This window comes from Hippoglossus stenolepis, chromosome 10 (assembly GCF_022539355.2).
Source record: "Hippoglossus stenolepis isolate QCI-W04-F060 chromosome 10, HSTE1.2, whole genome shotgun sequence".
Taxonomy (NCBI): domain Eukaryota; kingdom Metazoa; phylum Chordata; class Actinopteri; order Pleuronectiformes; family Pleuronectidae; genus Hippoglossus; species Hippoglossus stenolepis.
Window position 1 is genome coordinate 6768812 of NC_061492.1, and position 15698 is coordinate 6784509.

The following is a 15698-nucleotide window of genomic DNA, read 5'->3' on the forward strand; positions in this document are numbered from 1 at the left end:
ATATTTGCTCGCATATCACGCAGCGTCAGAACTTACTGAAACAAACTCCTCGAAGCTGATCTTCTCGTCCTTGTTGGTGTCTCCGGCGATGAAGGTCTCCATGATCTCTCGCACCTTGTAGCCGGGCAGGGAGAAACCCGCCTCTCTGAACAGCTCCTGAAGCTCGAAGTCACTCACGAAGCCACTCTTATCAATATCTGAATTTTAATAGACAGAGACACAGAAGCACACACACACACACACACACACACACACACACACACACACACACACACACACACACACACACACACACACACACACACAGGTTAATGAAGCTTCACAAATATTCATCTGGAACTAAAGAGTCAAATAACTATTTATAAAAATGATGGATGATAAAAGTAGGAACAAAGAAGGGGCCAACAGGTCAGGTACTATATTTAATATGGAAATGTTATTAAGAGAACAAATATTTGTTAAAGACAAATCCTGTTAGTCACTATAATGAGAAACCTTCTAAAAAAATTGACTTATGATAACGATTATGAGTTAGTATCTGAAAACAACAACTTAGTATCTCAAAATAATGAGTTACTATCTCAAAATATTGAGATAATATTCCAAAATAATGACTCGCTATTTAAACATAACAACTAAGGTAATCAAAATAATGATAATGAGTTAGTATCTCAAAATATTCACATAAAATCTCTAAATAAGGACTTAGTAACTCAAAGTGAAGACTTAAAATTCAAAAATAATGACCTACTATTTAAATGAACAAGTTAGTTTCTCAAAATAGTGATTTACTAACTCAAATTGATGACATAATATCCCAAAAGTGACAGAATTTTGACCCTCTCACTGGCAGAAATGGACTTTCTACATCATCATATCATAAAATGTCCCTGGTGACTCTACTGACGTCACGTGAGCACAAATAAACTGTGTCATACTTACCCTGCCCACAACATGGTAACACAAAATAACATGTCACACTGGGAAGAGTCTCTACTATTATTTATTTATCGCACCTTTTTCCAATTACACAACTATGATGATTATCTGATCAAATCTGGCACCATCTCGGAAAACTACCTCACACACACACACACACACAAAGTACACACACTTAACATCCCCAGCAATAAAAATCTCTTACATAAGATAATGCTTTATGGTCGAGCTGTAAAAATATTTCTTTGACCACAATAGACCCTTTTTCCACAGCAGCCATTTTGACATTGGAGTAATAAGTAAATGCAGATGATACTGATCAGACTAAAAAAGACTATTGACCTTCACTGTCATTTAAAACATCCGCGTTTATATTGAGTCGTGGCTGTTGTCCTCGGCTGTGGGGTCAGGTTTGGTGTGTCAGTGTGGGTGTGGCTGTGAAACTGACCAATTTTATTAAAGGCGTCTCTGAGATCCTCCAGGTTGTCTCTGGAGATCTGGGTGACGTGATTCTCCATAGCGGCTTCTGCTTTGTGTACCTGAAACATGAACACACGCACGTTCACAGTTTTGGCTTCTGCAGGACTGAGAATTTGTTCACATACACAAACATGCAGGTTTTAACAACTTAGAGGTCCCACATAAAAGCCCTCAGGTCTTTGCATTTCACAATAAAGCATCATTTTAATTATTTACCTAACCCGACAACTTTGGAAAGGAAACTGTGTGACGCCGCCAGGACACAGACATACCTGTGTGTTTCCCTGTCAAGTGGTCCGGATCTCCGCGAGCCTCTAGACCCGGGGCAGAGAGGAAGCTGGATCCCGCAGAGGCTGCAGAGCTGATTATCTCTCCTAGGAGGAGTCACTCAGGAGAGGCATGGAGGGGACCTTTGGCCTGCCTGTACCATGGGGCAGGCGTAGTCAGACAGTTAACATTTAACACCTCAGCTGTTTCATCATGTTATTTTCCAGGAAGCTTCTTCTCCTCACAGGTAGACACACTGTCTCTCATGCTGTGTGCAAGACTGAACCATGAAAATAGATGTAAACCTTGTAGAGCAATAGTTTGACCCGGCAGGAGAAATATTTATTTGCTTCTTTTAATGTGAGTTAGACGAGAAGATCGAACACATATCTGTTTGCTAAATATGAAGCTGGTGATGGTTAGTTTAGCTTTAGAGATAAACAGTTAGCCGCGGTCTATTCAGGCAGTGATTTACCGGAGTCTCTGGTTTGCCAAAGTCACTGCACAAACCAAAAACATTTAATTTCCTGTTTTTACTTTGGTTTTTGTACCAATTAAACAGAACATGTCAATTGTTGAGCTTATTACCTCAGGAGAGAACCTGCTTACTAACGAATCCTCTCAGTCATGCGGATATAGTTTAACACTAATGGTTTCACATCCGTGTCGTGCAAAACTAAAAACCTTCTGCAACAAAAAATATAATTCATACAAACTCAACCAAATGGTCAAAGGTCAAACTAACAACCATCAACCTCTCACCATCAGTAACTATAGATTAAACAGATTTTAGATCTGACTACACAATTATAAATGGTCTGTATTTATATGGAGCTTTTCCGGTCTTGATAACCACTCAAACCCCATTCACACACACATTCATACAGTGCATCTATGTGCAGCACTTTCTCTATGAGAAGGGACAACTTAGGGTTCAGTATCTTGCCCAAGGACACTTCGGCATGCGGAATAGGGATGACCGCTCTACCCGCTGAGCACGTCAATGAATGACCTTTAAAACCAACCACAGTTTATCTGAACTGAAAAGCAAAAAACAATGACAATTATTATCGAGAATTATTCATAAACTGTAAGATTGGTGGTATATTTATTTAGCGACTGTACACAGACTTAAGCTGTGTCTAAATTCAGAGGTGGCCTCCTTCTAAGGCTGCATTTGAAGACCGACTGCGTTACACCGTCACGACTAGACTGTGCCATTTTGAAGACCCCTCCAAAAATGCGTTCTTACATCCCGGAGCAATGAAGGCTCCAATGGGTGAAGCCAACCTATCCCAGGATTCATTGCGCTGCCGTCACTCACCATTTTTCAAAGAGGTAGGCGACGAGACGTCTGAAGCTTAAGCATCAGGCTTCAATTCAACGGAACAGCTAACAATCATGTTACAGAAAACCAAGGGGCATTAAAAGTTTCCCGTTGTGTCCAACTTCAGCTCTGTTGCTAGGTGACAAGCTGGTTAAATACTATGTCGATCCGTCCGTCTCATTGCGGTTCGGACTATATTCACCAGTTAAGTTTTGCATTTAAATGAATAAATATTAACTTACTAATTAAACTAAATTCCAAACCCTGCGCTGTCTTTATAATATCTGGGGTCATGATGCTTTTTGGCACTTTTTTATTTCAAACTGACCGTCTCTGCATCTCTGTCCGACATGTTTAAAACATGAGGGCCCGTGTTTGCCTGCACAGTTGCCTCAGTGCCACACAATGCCCTGTAACCCGAGGCAGCAAGCCAACCTCATCGCTTGGATTAAACTGCCTCGCTTCACAACAACACTGACACTTTACTGCAGCGCTCGCTCTTTACTCCAACACACAACAAAGCTTGTGCGACCGTTCATTTTCCGTTTCTCTGCCTCGTCTGTTGTTTCCTTCTTTCTCTCCACTTTCCTTATCTCCTTAAAAACTCCAAAACATCCCTTGCAGTGCTCTACTTCTTCTTTAGTTCAAGAAACTTAGAGAATTTTTTTTTTTTTCTGGAGTTTTTTTCAGTTGTGCATTAAACAGAAAAGTTCACCTGCTTTTGATAACACAGTAAAACTATAATGTGAGGAAAAGAACAAAAGGAGCTTACATTGAGTCCCAGGCAGGCTGAAGGGCTTAGAGTCCCAAGCAGGGCCAGTCCAGAGGAGAGAATCAGCTTTGGGTCCCTTTCTTCCTTTATCTCCTCTTCCAACCTTTACGTTATATATCCCTGTTTTATTATTAACCCCCGTCTTCTCTTTCTCTACTTCCACACCTTTTTAAACCCTGATCTCCTTTTCTACCTGTCAACTTCTCCAATCACCTCTTCCACTGCTGAAAAAGACACGCACAGTCCCCAAATCATCAGGTGAAACCAAGTGTCCAAGACAATATGCAATACGTTTCCTTCTTGGCTCAGAAAAAACACGCCGAAGACATTTTCGTACCTCATCACAGCAAAGTCAAAGTCACCTATCTACATGTTAGCTTCCACACAGGCCGGAGACTCCAAGCCCCTGTTTCAACGTCACCTCTTTTCTTTCTCAGATACCTGATCAGCCCAGTTTCACTGTGACTCTGTGCTCTCCGGTTTCTCCCTCCTGCTAATCGACCGGCCTCAGGAGAGAGCGCTCCACCTCCAGCCGCTGATGGTGGAGGCCACAGTTTTAGCTGCCGAACCCTGAGCCGGGATCAGTGGTTAGTGTAAAAGTGCAACTTTCCCATAAGCCTCCTTCATTGTTCACGGGCAGCAACGTGAAAACACCGACAAAAATAGACAAGCACACAAATAAACTACACATTCAAATTCACTGTGTTTTTTTGAAATCTTATATCCAACAAATATTACTGATATAGACAAAATATTACAATTATAGAGGCTTTTAATTCAAAGACATTATACACAAACTGAAACAGCTTTTGATCACAATAGTCAATCCTCCCATTCATACCGCCTGCATATGTGATATTAATAAAGTCATTAAAAAAAATATTTTTCATAACAATGTCTAACCACTACTCACATCTCTACAGGTACGTTGAAAGAGTTGTAGGTTACTGTAAATGTTCCTCTTGGTCAGACGGGATGTAAAACTTTTTCCAAGAGTGACTCCAGTGTTAAACTCTAAAGTGAGAGTCTGTGACCTCTAAACGTTGGAACGACACACTGTTCCTCTCATGAAAGAAACGCTGAGAGCATATTATGGGTAATAAAATGCACCATTGCTCCATTTTAATACCCCTGAGGGATTTGGCAGCTTTACCTGCTCCGGTTCACAAACGTAATGCTTTTATGACTCTTATCTACTTGTGCCACGGTTGAACTACATTTTCAGCATTCACCACTTTCACTCCTCTGACTGCGGCCTGGTAGGAGGGGACATGTTTATTTTAAGTTGGGGACAATGTTGTCATTTGGACATATAGGACTTTACAGACAGTTTGTACAGGAGGAAGAGCTACAGGACTCTTCCAGTGTACAAGTGCAGAGTTAAAATCAACTTAAACACGTCATCTGAACTTAAACCTTTAAATAAAAACACAAAAATTGTTCTCATATATATATACAGTACATTATCTCTTTATAGTAATTGTAGTAACATCCATCTGGTTCCACCCGACACTCCCCTGTACTTTTTGACTCAGCTGTAATGTGAAGACGTGGCCACTCAGAGGCAGAGCTGCCTCAAGTTGGAGTGTGACACAAAGCTGCTCAGCTGCTGGAGAACAGAGGAACTCCCTGAATAACTGAACACAGCCCAGACTACAATCAGGCACATTCAAACAAGCTCATCCTCTGACGCAAAGATGGAGAGAACAGGTCGTGTCCGGGAAGTACTCGCTAACAGTGGTTTTCAGATCCCAGTAACTTCATTCAAAGTAAAAGTCGTGAAATACTTAGTTAGAAGAAACTTGACTTTTTGTCAAAATGTACATAGATGGAAAAGTTTAGTTAAAAGTACTTGTTGTCAGTGTTACAGTGAAAAGCCTGAATTAAGAAAGACTATCTATCTATCTATCTATCTATCTATCTATCCATCTGTCTATCCGTCTTTCTATCTGTCTATCTATCCGTCTTTCTATCTGTCTATCTGTCTATCTGTCTATCTATCTATCTATCTATCTATCTATCTATCTATCCGTCTTTTATCTATCTATCTATCTATCTATCTATCTATCTATCTATCTATCTATCCATCCATCCATCCATCCATCTATCTGCGCGTGTGTGAGTGAGAGAACTCGGCGAGGGGGCGTATCGGAGGGGGCGTGTCAGCTGTCAGTGGTCACATGACCCGGAAGATGTGGGGCTTCATTCCTGTGTTGAACTGCTCTCAGCTGCTGAGCTTCTGTCCTTCGCAGTCCAGACCCTCCGTCGTCCGCATCGCGACCCCCGACCCCCGGGAGAACTCTCCGCAGCGCACCATGTCGGGTAAGACACACCGGGGCCTCCGCCGACACTCACAGCCGCACCGACACCGGAACACGGCCAGGCTGCACGGAGCGAACCGGCGCTGCACGAACTGTCCTCATCTCAGGAAATATCGCTGAATTTCCTGAACGCCGCAGAAACCTGGTGCCGCCGCTGCTGCTGCTGCTGCATGTGGTCTGACACCAGATGACCCGTTCACACGGTCCACTTCCTGCTGTGCTGAATTTACAGGTTTAATCAGGTTCGGGTCCGATGTGCGTGAGTTGATGAATCGCTGCAGCGGTTTGGACCAAAGTAAAGTGGGTGATAAATACAAAATAAAGCACATCCGGTTGTCATTTTCAGAGTTAAACCGTTTCCTATGCAATTACTCCTGAGAAACACACTAGGTGTAAGAACCGGATTAAAATACAGTAAGAAATAACTAATATATATATATATATAAATAAATATAAAATAACATTCAGACAACAATCAAGCTTTATTGATTATCCCCAACATTTGTTCTACGTTAAACTATGATTCGGTTTGTTTGAAAAATTTAAGAAAATTGTGATGTGTCCAAAACCCCCTAAAAAAAAAAAGAAAACTCAGTTTAACTTCATTCAAAACAAAGAACAGCATCAAATCATCACATTTTAGAGGCGGAAACCAGCAAATGTTTGGTTTATTCGCTTAAAAATAATTAAAAAAATTAATTTGTTGCAAAATAGAGTTTCCTTGTCAGTTGACTCATTGATTAAATGACCAATCGTTGTAGCTCTACTTTCTAAAGTGGTGGTTTAAAGGGATTTTTGCCTCCACAGTTTGTCCCACTCTGCTACTGCACTTACATGTTTCTGGATTTCTGAGGCCGTTTACTTCAATATTTGTTAGTTTAAACGTGATAAGAATAAATTGACTGATTATATCTTAAAAACATTATTTTTAAAAGATGCCTGTTCAAAATACAGCTTTAAATTTCTTGCGTGCTTTTTTTTTTTTTATGTCTAATTTCTCGTTTTTAAACCTGCCTCTTTTTCATCTGTAATGGTTTTGGGGCACATTTGTTAAAGAGAAAATGCGAATTCAGCCGAAATTTTAAAATGCTCCAGAAATCAAACTCCACCCCAAAAAAAACTTGTCGATCCTGTTGTTGGGCCATTTTGACCGACCCACATGCGCTTTTATTTTTTAAAGAATTCATCATGGACTTCCTGGGTTAATGTGGAGCCGTTGAAGCAAATTGACAGTTTCTCTGTGGTGGACGTGCACTTCAGTGTGAGGCCTTTTTTTTCTCATGCCATAAAGGGCTCTTTGCGTCACAGCATAAAAGTATTTTGGGAAACTATGCTTATATGTGATGGTGTAGCTTTAAGTTATTTTATTTTATATACACTCAATTAGAATATATAAAAATGCCTGTATAGGTAGCTCAAGATTTACTTCATTTTATTTCAAAATCATGAAACTTGCTCCAGAGATTGATTTTTAAACTTAAATATTTTATTCATTGATATCTTTGCTCATAATATTGAAACGTGTCGGACCCAGACGTGCAGGAGTCATTAGGTTTCATGCAGCCACAGAACACATCACATGCTTCCTGTACCACGACGCAGACCTAGCTTTTGATAAACCAGTTTCCTTCAATTGAACCCCAGCGACCGTACGACACTCCCACTCCCGGGTAGGTTTCCCAGAAGCCCCCCCTGACAACACATGCATTCAGCCTGGTGAATGCTATCTGCTGGCTCTGGGCCTACTTTTCACAGTGTGTGTCCCCTGCTGTTAATATATGCATGGGGACCCATCAGACACTGAAGTCCACACAAAAGACCTCGCCGATGAACTGGGTCAAGTGCAGTGGGTTCTACAGTAGACGGGAAGGAAACGTGAGGATTTGAATCTGTTGTTTTGTAGAGGAAAAAAATCCCCAGAGACATTGAGACGTTAATGTTGGAACGTTCACTATATTCAGCTTTTTCTTAACGTTTATTCACTTTAACAGCAAACCCTGTAAAATGCAAATGCTCAAAAAGCTGCCACAGCCACATGTGAGGAGCACGGACCATTGTGGTTTTTGAGAAAATGACAAGAACCTGTTGTATTTATTTAACTGTTGTTGACGTTATCACCGGACGTTATTACACTGGAGTACAGGAAGTGAGTCTGACGCTTGTGTGTTGTTTCATGATTCAAGCAGCAGTGTGCATCAAACTTTGGTTTTGTGTTACCGTCCTTATCTGTGGAGGAGGCTGTACAAACTTAAGAGTCTAATTATGGGTTATCTGGCTATTCATAAACTACTCTCATTATGGGCGACCGGGCCCCGACACTGTTTGACTCAGTAAAAGTTATTTTGGGTAAATTTGTCTGGTGTCAAGTATGAAGGACAATAAATAAATGTAGAAATAAATAAATGAGTAAATGTTTTTTTGTCCTTCATGATCGAGCCCATAGTTTCACCTAAAACCTCAGAAATGTAACTGATTGTTTGTTTCTGTTTAATGATGATTTGACGCCTTCGGACTCGTAAAGAAATGCATTTTGTGACATTGTTTTTCTGGACGAAATTTTACATGTATGTAAAATCTCTCATGGCTGCATCACAATGACTGTACTGGACTGGATTTATCATTGTTACTGCTCCATTTAAATATATTTTTATCATATATTTGCACCACTCAAAAGTGCAATATATATTCTATTTATCTGTGCAGTAACTTGTTCTGTGCAGTGTCCCCTTTATTTGGATTTGTCCCTTTTCATTTAGTGCTGTCTACACTATCTCTATTCCTCGTATGTTAATACATTTTTATATTTTTAACCGATTTTAACATTTTTATAGCTTCTTTCTTTACTTTAACATGTCAATTGGTGCATGTTACCCAATCAGGTCATGGCTAATGCTCGTGTGTCTGTGTGTGTCCAGCAGACCAAGCTTTTGTGACATTAGCCACGAACGACAGCTATGCCAAGGGAGCGATGGTTCTCGGGCAGTCGTTACGAAAGCACAACACAACCAAGAAACTGGTTGCACTCATCGGGCCTCACATTGCAGAACCCTGCAGGTAACGCACATCCGTGACGCCGCCAGTGACGCATTTATCCAACTTTTAAAGTCGTGTAAACCGTGTGCGTGTTTGTGTGTTTTTGTGTTGTAGAGATGCACTTGACTCCATTTTCGATGAGGTGTGTGTGGTGGACGTCGTGGACTCGGGTGATGTGGCTCACCTGGCCCTGATGAAGCGTCCAGACCTGGGAGTGACATTCACCAAACTGCACTGCTGGACTCTCACACACTACAGCAAGTGTGTGTTCATGGACGCAGACACACTGGTGAGACACAAACCTGGAAAAAGAGAAAAAGATTCCAGGTTTTAGACCAGAAGTCCTCTCTCTGTGCGGGGACATGATATTTCAGCTCCACGTTTAGATTCAATGTGTTAGATACATGTTTCTGCCTCAAATTTATGCTCAGAAAATTACTGTAGTGGAAAAACTGTCAAGTGAAACTTCATGTCAGAAAGTGAGTATCGTTCTTTGAATGTGTTCAGGTGCTGTCAAATATAGATGAACTCTTCGAGAGGGAGGAGCTCTCTGCTGCACCCGATCCCGGTTGGCCGGACTGTTTCAACTCCGGGGTTTTTGTCTTCAGACCGTCCAATGAGACGCACGAGAAGCTGCTCGCGTTCTGTGGTGAAAACGGCAGCTTCGACGGTGAGACCCGGAACATCTTTCTTTTTCTCTCTCTTTAACAGGTCTTCAGAGGATTAGAAGAAAGGACAGAATCTGAAGAAATAAAAGACATAACTGATTTAATCCACGTGTGTGTGTGTGTGTGTGTGTGTGTGTGTGTGTGTGTGTGTGTGTGTGTGTGTGTGTGTGTGTGTGTGTGTGTGTGTGTGTGTGTGTGTGTGTGTGTGTGTGTGTGTGTGTGTGTGTGACCTCAAACATACAGTCGGTCTGTGGAGGAACCTTTTGAAACATGGCAGCCACCAACCCACTGATCAGTTACTTTAAGCTGCATCCTCTCGTAGCAATGCTGATTGTCAGTGTGTGAAAGGAAGCACTGATCACGGATAACGACACAATGGTGTGTGTGTGTGTGTGTGTGTGTTGAACATTTGGATTTGTAATGTAGTGAGTCACATTGGATTCAAACAGCCAAACAATCACAACTCCTTGCAGCATTGTTTTGCTCTAAATGAACCGTGATTACCGTGTGTGTGTGTGTCCGCAGGTGGAGATCAGGGGGTTCTCAACAGTTTCTTTAACACCTGGGCGACGGCAGATATTTCTAAACACCTCCCCTTCATCTACAACCTCAGCAGTGTCTCCATCTACTCCTACCTGCCAGCTTTCAAAGAGTCAGTAAACACACTCCCTCTATCCTTTTCTTTCTCACACTCTTCTCGTCATCTCACAGTCTTGCCACCTTTTTTTTGTTTTGGACAGATACGGGCGTAACGCGAAGGTGGTGCACTTCCTGGGCAAGGTGAAGCCGTGGAACTACTCCTTTGACGCTCAGAAGGGCGAGGTCCGAGGCCACGCCCTGTCGGCTGACCAGTGCCAGCTGCACCCTGACTACCTGCTCCTGTGGTGGCAGCTGTACTCCAAGTCTGTGCTGCCTGTGCTGCAGCAGGCCTACGGGGACACGCCCTTCAACAGCGGCTTCACAGAGGAGAGCGGGAACGTATGTTGTCGCTCCTGGTGTGAAAAGAAGAGTGTTCGGTTTTAGGCGTGATGAGGGATTCCAGCGAATGTGTGTGTTTATTGCGTAATCGTCCTGAGTGTGTGGAAATCTCTAATCACTCGGTGAACTCTCCTGTCTCTGGCAGGTATCTCACCATGAATCTGTCATGGTGTGTGGGGTTACCGAGCTGTGACAGTGCCACATATTGAAGCTTTAAGCGTTTTCGAGCTCCAGATTAAAATGCTGGTGAGCTCCAGTCGTCACAGCGACAAGTAAGAGTTGATTGGTTCCACATTCCACTGCACCGGTCGGTTGCCAAAGAGTCGCGGCAGTCCTGTCGTCGCTGGAACACAAAGGACGCCAGGCTGGCAACAGCCGTTCAGAACTTAACGCAGTAGTGGGCAGTTGCCATGTTGACTGTGGTAACAACACTGTGGTGAAATAGTTGCGAGTGAGTCAAACACAGAGATTGATTGTGTCCCCAAAACCTGCATTTGCCTGAAGGCCGTGTCTCATTGTGTCACGCTGACATGTTTATACAGACGCCCTGTGTTTGTGGAGAGACTTTTTCTGCCTCCACACAGGTGACGTTGTGTTTTCAGGTTGTGCGTCTGTCCCACTCTCCTGAACAGGACATCTCAGGAACATCTTTGGCACAAACATTCACTTATTTTTGGTAAAAGGTCACTGTGACCTCCATAAAACACCGTTTTGGACACAATTAAAAAAAACACTCACTCAATCACAATCTACAGCAAATGTCAAATAGAAAAGCTGATGTGTGGTTGTAAACTGTGACTTGACTGGTTGATGAAGACGTGCAACCTGGCCCTTGTGACACTGCCAAGTAGAATGGCACTCGGTGGTGTGTATACCTCTGCCAAGGCCCGACAGTTTCAAACCACATTTGGATCTGCACCAAATTACGCTCAAAATAGCAGTTCCCTTAACATTTGTTTCATCAGGATTACTCACGAATGATTCTTCTGGGAAATTGTCTGTAAATGCTTGCAGTACTAGAGAAATCTGGATCCACCCTTTGTTTGAATCTGTGCCAAAATGTAACGGTTTCTTTCCCGGTCCCGTCACGTTTCCTGGAAATAACTTTAGCCGTTTCTTTTGCGTAATCCTCCTGACAATCAGACAAACCGGTCCACAGAGTTGAAAACATAACCTCCTAGGTGGAGTTATCACTGTGTGATCACTGTGGCGGTTACACAACGATGACACACCGAATTTCCCCAAATTTCTCTCGGGTCGGTTGGTTCAAAGACGTCTCTCTGATGCAACCGGAAGTCGGTGAAGTTACACAGCAGCATCTGTCTGAAGTTTACTGACAGGAGGTAACATTTATCAAATCAGACCAGATTCTGCAAATGCACCAAAGCCCCTCAGAATTTCATTAGCTGTGTCTCAGTTCAGGGGTCACGTCCCTCAGAGGCTGCGTTTGAAGACCGAATGCGTCACAGCTGCGCGACTAGACTGTCCCACTTCGAAGGCTCCTCCAAATGAAGTATTTAGAATATTGTGGCTTCACTTTTCTCAATGGGAAGAATTAGAGTCTATGCAGAATTTACGTCACTGAGGTTTAAAGTCCTTGTAAAGCCATGGTTCAAAAATACAAACCACAAGTGTAATTTGGATGCTTGAAGCCTCTGTTCACATCCACTGAGAATAGACTATATATGGGATTTGGAGACATGTCCAGTAGTTAATATTAACCATTTTGAGATGGGTTTTTAATTCATATATTCTGGATTTGTCAGTTAGGGAGAAAGTGTAGATGTAATTGTAAATTAAAACTCCAAGCAGAACCTTTTTATAATGTGTCAGGAGGGGATTTTAACTTTTATAGTCGACTGTTGTTCTCTTGCTCTCGAGAGCCACCTGCAGAGTCCGTGTCCTCTTCACCGTCTCTCATCTGCGAGTGTCATAAAAAGTCTGGTTGCACTTTGACCCTTCTGATGAAACACCTGCACACAACATTTGTGTCTCGAGGGGAAGAAAAGAGCAAATTCCCCCAGTGAGGAACCTGTGGCTGAGTGAAAGCCGAGCATGGCTGAACCTGGGGAAAAACCAGTCCTTATAAAGTATTGCTCTGGCTTTATTTAAGGATTCATTCATTCTCTCTCTCTCTCTCTTTCCGTCTGTCTGTCACACAGGGTAAGCTTCAGGAGGATGTGAGCGCACAGCCGGTGGCCTCCGCTCCTCCTCCACAGAAGGTTTCCTCAGAGGTGAGGAAGCAGCGCTGGGAAGCCGGCCAGATCGACTACATGGGCGACGACTCCTTCGCCAACATAGAGCGGAAACTGGACTCCTTCTTGAAGTAGCGGCCGTGGGTGAGGGAGTGCGACGGCCGGAGAGAGAGAACGAGAGAGAGAGAGAGAGAGAGAGCACTGTGTGAAGCTCTGTGGGGGGCGGAGGTATAACCACTGCTCAGCTCAGTCGCAGAGGCTTGACTAGCAAGTGACTGAACGAACTTTCGGCCTCACTCTCTGCATCCTGTCAGTGTGTGTGTGTGAATGACAGAGTTGACCTGTGACACAGTTTCTCGTGCACTCTGTAACATTCATTTATTTCTCTTTAAAGACACGTTTGACATTTTGGAGAACACGCTTATTCAATTTGCGCTCTTGCACAGAGATGAATTTAAAAAGATGATGCCACCCACATTTCTTCATGTTAAATATGAAAGAAGCTTAGAATAAAGACAGAAACCAGGAAAACCTCAGCACTGTGCATTACTCTATGATTTGGTCAATATGTGAACCTGAATTTAACAAATCAAATTTCATATTTCTAACATTAACTGACTGTGGGTGACATCCTCCTGTACTCACATGTTTTCTAATCACAGATGTTTATTGTCTGCTCAGAATGACAAACATTTTCCCACGGGGCCAAACCGATGATTAAACCCAGTACATATTTCTATCCCCCGCACATCTCGGCTCTGTGCGTCTTCTCTGCTGAGCTGCGATCGACCGAAGCTGCAGCAAGTTTTCAATTTGAACGTTGCTCTTGACCCTGGCTGACATTCGTTGCAACTCCAGGCGCAAATTAAACATTTATGAGATCGTGGCGATACGTTTGTTGATGCACTTTACTGCTGAGGGAGGTAAAAACCTGTGGAAACGCCACGTGACCAGATTACAAAGTTGGGTATTAAGGAAACATCCAGATTCTGTGCAAAGGTAACACCCACCAGCTCTTCTAAACACCCCTGATACAACTGCTGTTGTATTTTTTGGTTTAATTTGTATAAAAACTGAAAGTGTGTAAAAGACAAGTTGCTGTTTCCTGTGTGGTTATGCACTAAACTGTTTCTTGGCTGTACACAGCAACTTCCTGTGACTGATAACAACTGACGGAGGCCATAAGATGCAACATAAGCACTTGTTAAATGGCAAATTTTCATTGATACACTTAATTTGGTTTAACCAACGACACACAACTTGTAAGTGAGCTTCATAGTTGCTGGTTGGTGGATTTTGTCGCCTTTGGACAGAGCGGTTTCCAGTCACTTAATTTATCCTCTCGATCAAAGAGTCCCCAAAATGTCAAACTCTTCCTTTAAAGTGTTCTTGTGCATCCGATGGAATCATAGTCCCGAGTCTTCCAAACCTGTGGAAACTTCCAGCAACAACAGAACAACAGCAATGGTCCAAGTCTGTCAATAAATTTGTTTCTGGATTTTTACCACAACTCCTGTAATAAATCTCTACCTGAACCACTTTGGAGGAAATATGCAGCAACTGGCTCACCCTCCTCTTTTCTCAGCCAGTTACAAAGATCTCACTTCAGTCCGACAGCGTTCACCTCCCCAGGTTACAGATCCCCGTCTGTGCCTCTCGATGCTCACCAGCTCCCCGTGACCTCGGCTTCGTAACGTCCGGTATCGTGTTAGGTTCTCTAGGCCTGTTGTGTTGCGTTTGCATGGCACAGTGTTTAAAGCATGGTCGGTGATGTCGTCAGTTGTTTTATTTATGCGTTTGTGTCTCCTGCATGTTACATCCCCCACCTCCGTGTGTCTTTGTGCCATCACCTGGGTTTCATCACTTCCTGTGTGTCGTATAACCAGCTGCCTTATTGCCTCTCACTGTTTACATGTACTCATTCACTGTTACTGCTGCTAGTAGCACAACAGACGGACTTTGTTGAGGCCCGGCTTTCCTGTCACCTCCTTTACTCCACGTGTCCTCGTTCACAAATCTGCTCCAACAATAAAGAAAATTCACTCATTTCTCCTCTGTATACACCTTCCTTCACGATGCAGACAAGATTTAAAGTCCGTATGTGATCATATTTATCTTGTTTGATAAATCCTGGCCAGCACACTGGTGGAAGTATAACATGATGTAGTCCTGTTCCCCAGCTGTTTACTGACCATCCCTGTTAAAGCGCTAATAAAGAAATGTTAAAAACCTTGACTCCACGCTTCCTGTCATGTTTCATTTTAAGCATCACGATTTCAAGTTTGGTACAAACGTTCACTCGGACTCGAGGATGAACTAATTAAATGTGGTCAAAGTCACTGACAGTGCAAACATTTTTTGATCTTGTGAACGCGACATCTCAGGAACACCCTCCAGAGAATCCTTCACAATTTGGATAGAACCGTTCAGTTTGACTCACAGATGAACTGATAAGAATTTGTGGGTCAAAGGTCAAGGTCAAAGCTACTTTAAAAAACACTCTTGGTCTTGTGAACGCTAAAGCAACCCTGAGGGAAATTTTCACTTGGACTCAAAGATAAACCGATTTTGTTGCTGGAAGGTGAGAGGTAAATGTCACTGTAAGCTTACAAACCCCATTTTTGCCTTGTAAGTGCTTTATCTTAAGTGCGCCTTGAGAGAATCTTTTCAAATTTGGCGCACATGTTCACTGAGACACACAGATTATATAATTAGATA

General features: G+C 42.7%; 2 protein-coding genes across 6 annotated transcripts in view; one reads left to right on the top strand and one right to left on the bottom strand.

The window, feature by feature from the left end:
* Positions 1 to 4363, bottom strand: part of LOC118116839 (plastin-1) — an 11075-nt gene extending 6712 nt beyond the window's left edge. Inside the window, exons 1-5 of one of the 4 annotated variants that reach the window (XM_035168766.2) lie at positions 4123 to 4363; positions 3786 to 4009; positions 1692 to 1840; positions 1388 to 1478; positions 37 to 197 (exon numbers count right to left, since the gene is read on the bottom strand). In XM_035168766.2, the coding sequence (XP_035024657.1) occupies positions 37 to 197; positions 1388 to 1457 (231 nt within the window). In that variant the 5' untranslated portion in view covers positions 1458 to 1478; positions 1692 to 1840; positions 3786 to 4009; positions 4123 to 4363. Of the gene's footprint in view, positions 1 to 36; positions 198 to 1387; positions 1479 to 1691; positions 1841 to 3785 lie in introns of all 4 variants that reach the window. The other 3 variants (XM_035168767.2, XM_035168765.2, XM_035168768.2) reach the window with 3 other exon arrangements.
* Positions 4364 to 5947: 1584 nt separating this feature from the next.
* LOC118115913 (glycogenin-1) lies at positions 5948 to 15215 on the top strand. 2 transcript variants are annotated; one of them, XM_047341828.1, is made up of 7 exons: positions 5948 to 6107; positions 9022 to 9160; positions 9254 to 9428; positions 9647 to 9809; positions 10333 to 10459; positions 10548 to 10785; positions 12948 to 15215. In XM_047341828.1, the coding sequence occupies exons 1-7, from the start codon at positions 5966 to 5968 to the stop codon at positions 13113 to 13115; spliced, it is 1152 nt and encodes a 383-aa protein (XP_047197784.1). In that variant the 5' UTR covers positions 5948 to 5965; the 3' UTR covers positions 13116 to 15215. The 2 variants fall into 2 exon arrangements, with proteins under 2 accessions (XP_047197784.1, XP_035023026.1); XM_035167135.1 differs by having other exon boundaries at positions 9025 to 9160.
* The last annotated feature ends 483 nt before the right edge of the window (positions 15216 to 15698 follow it).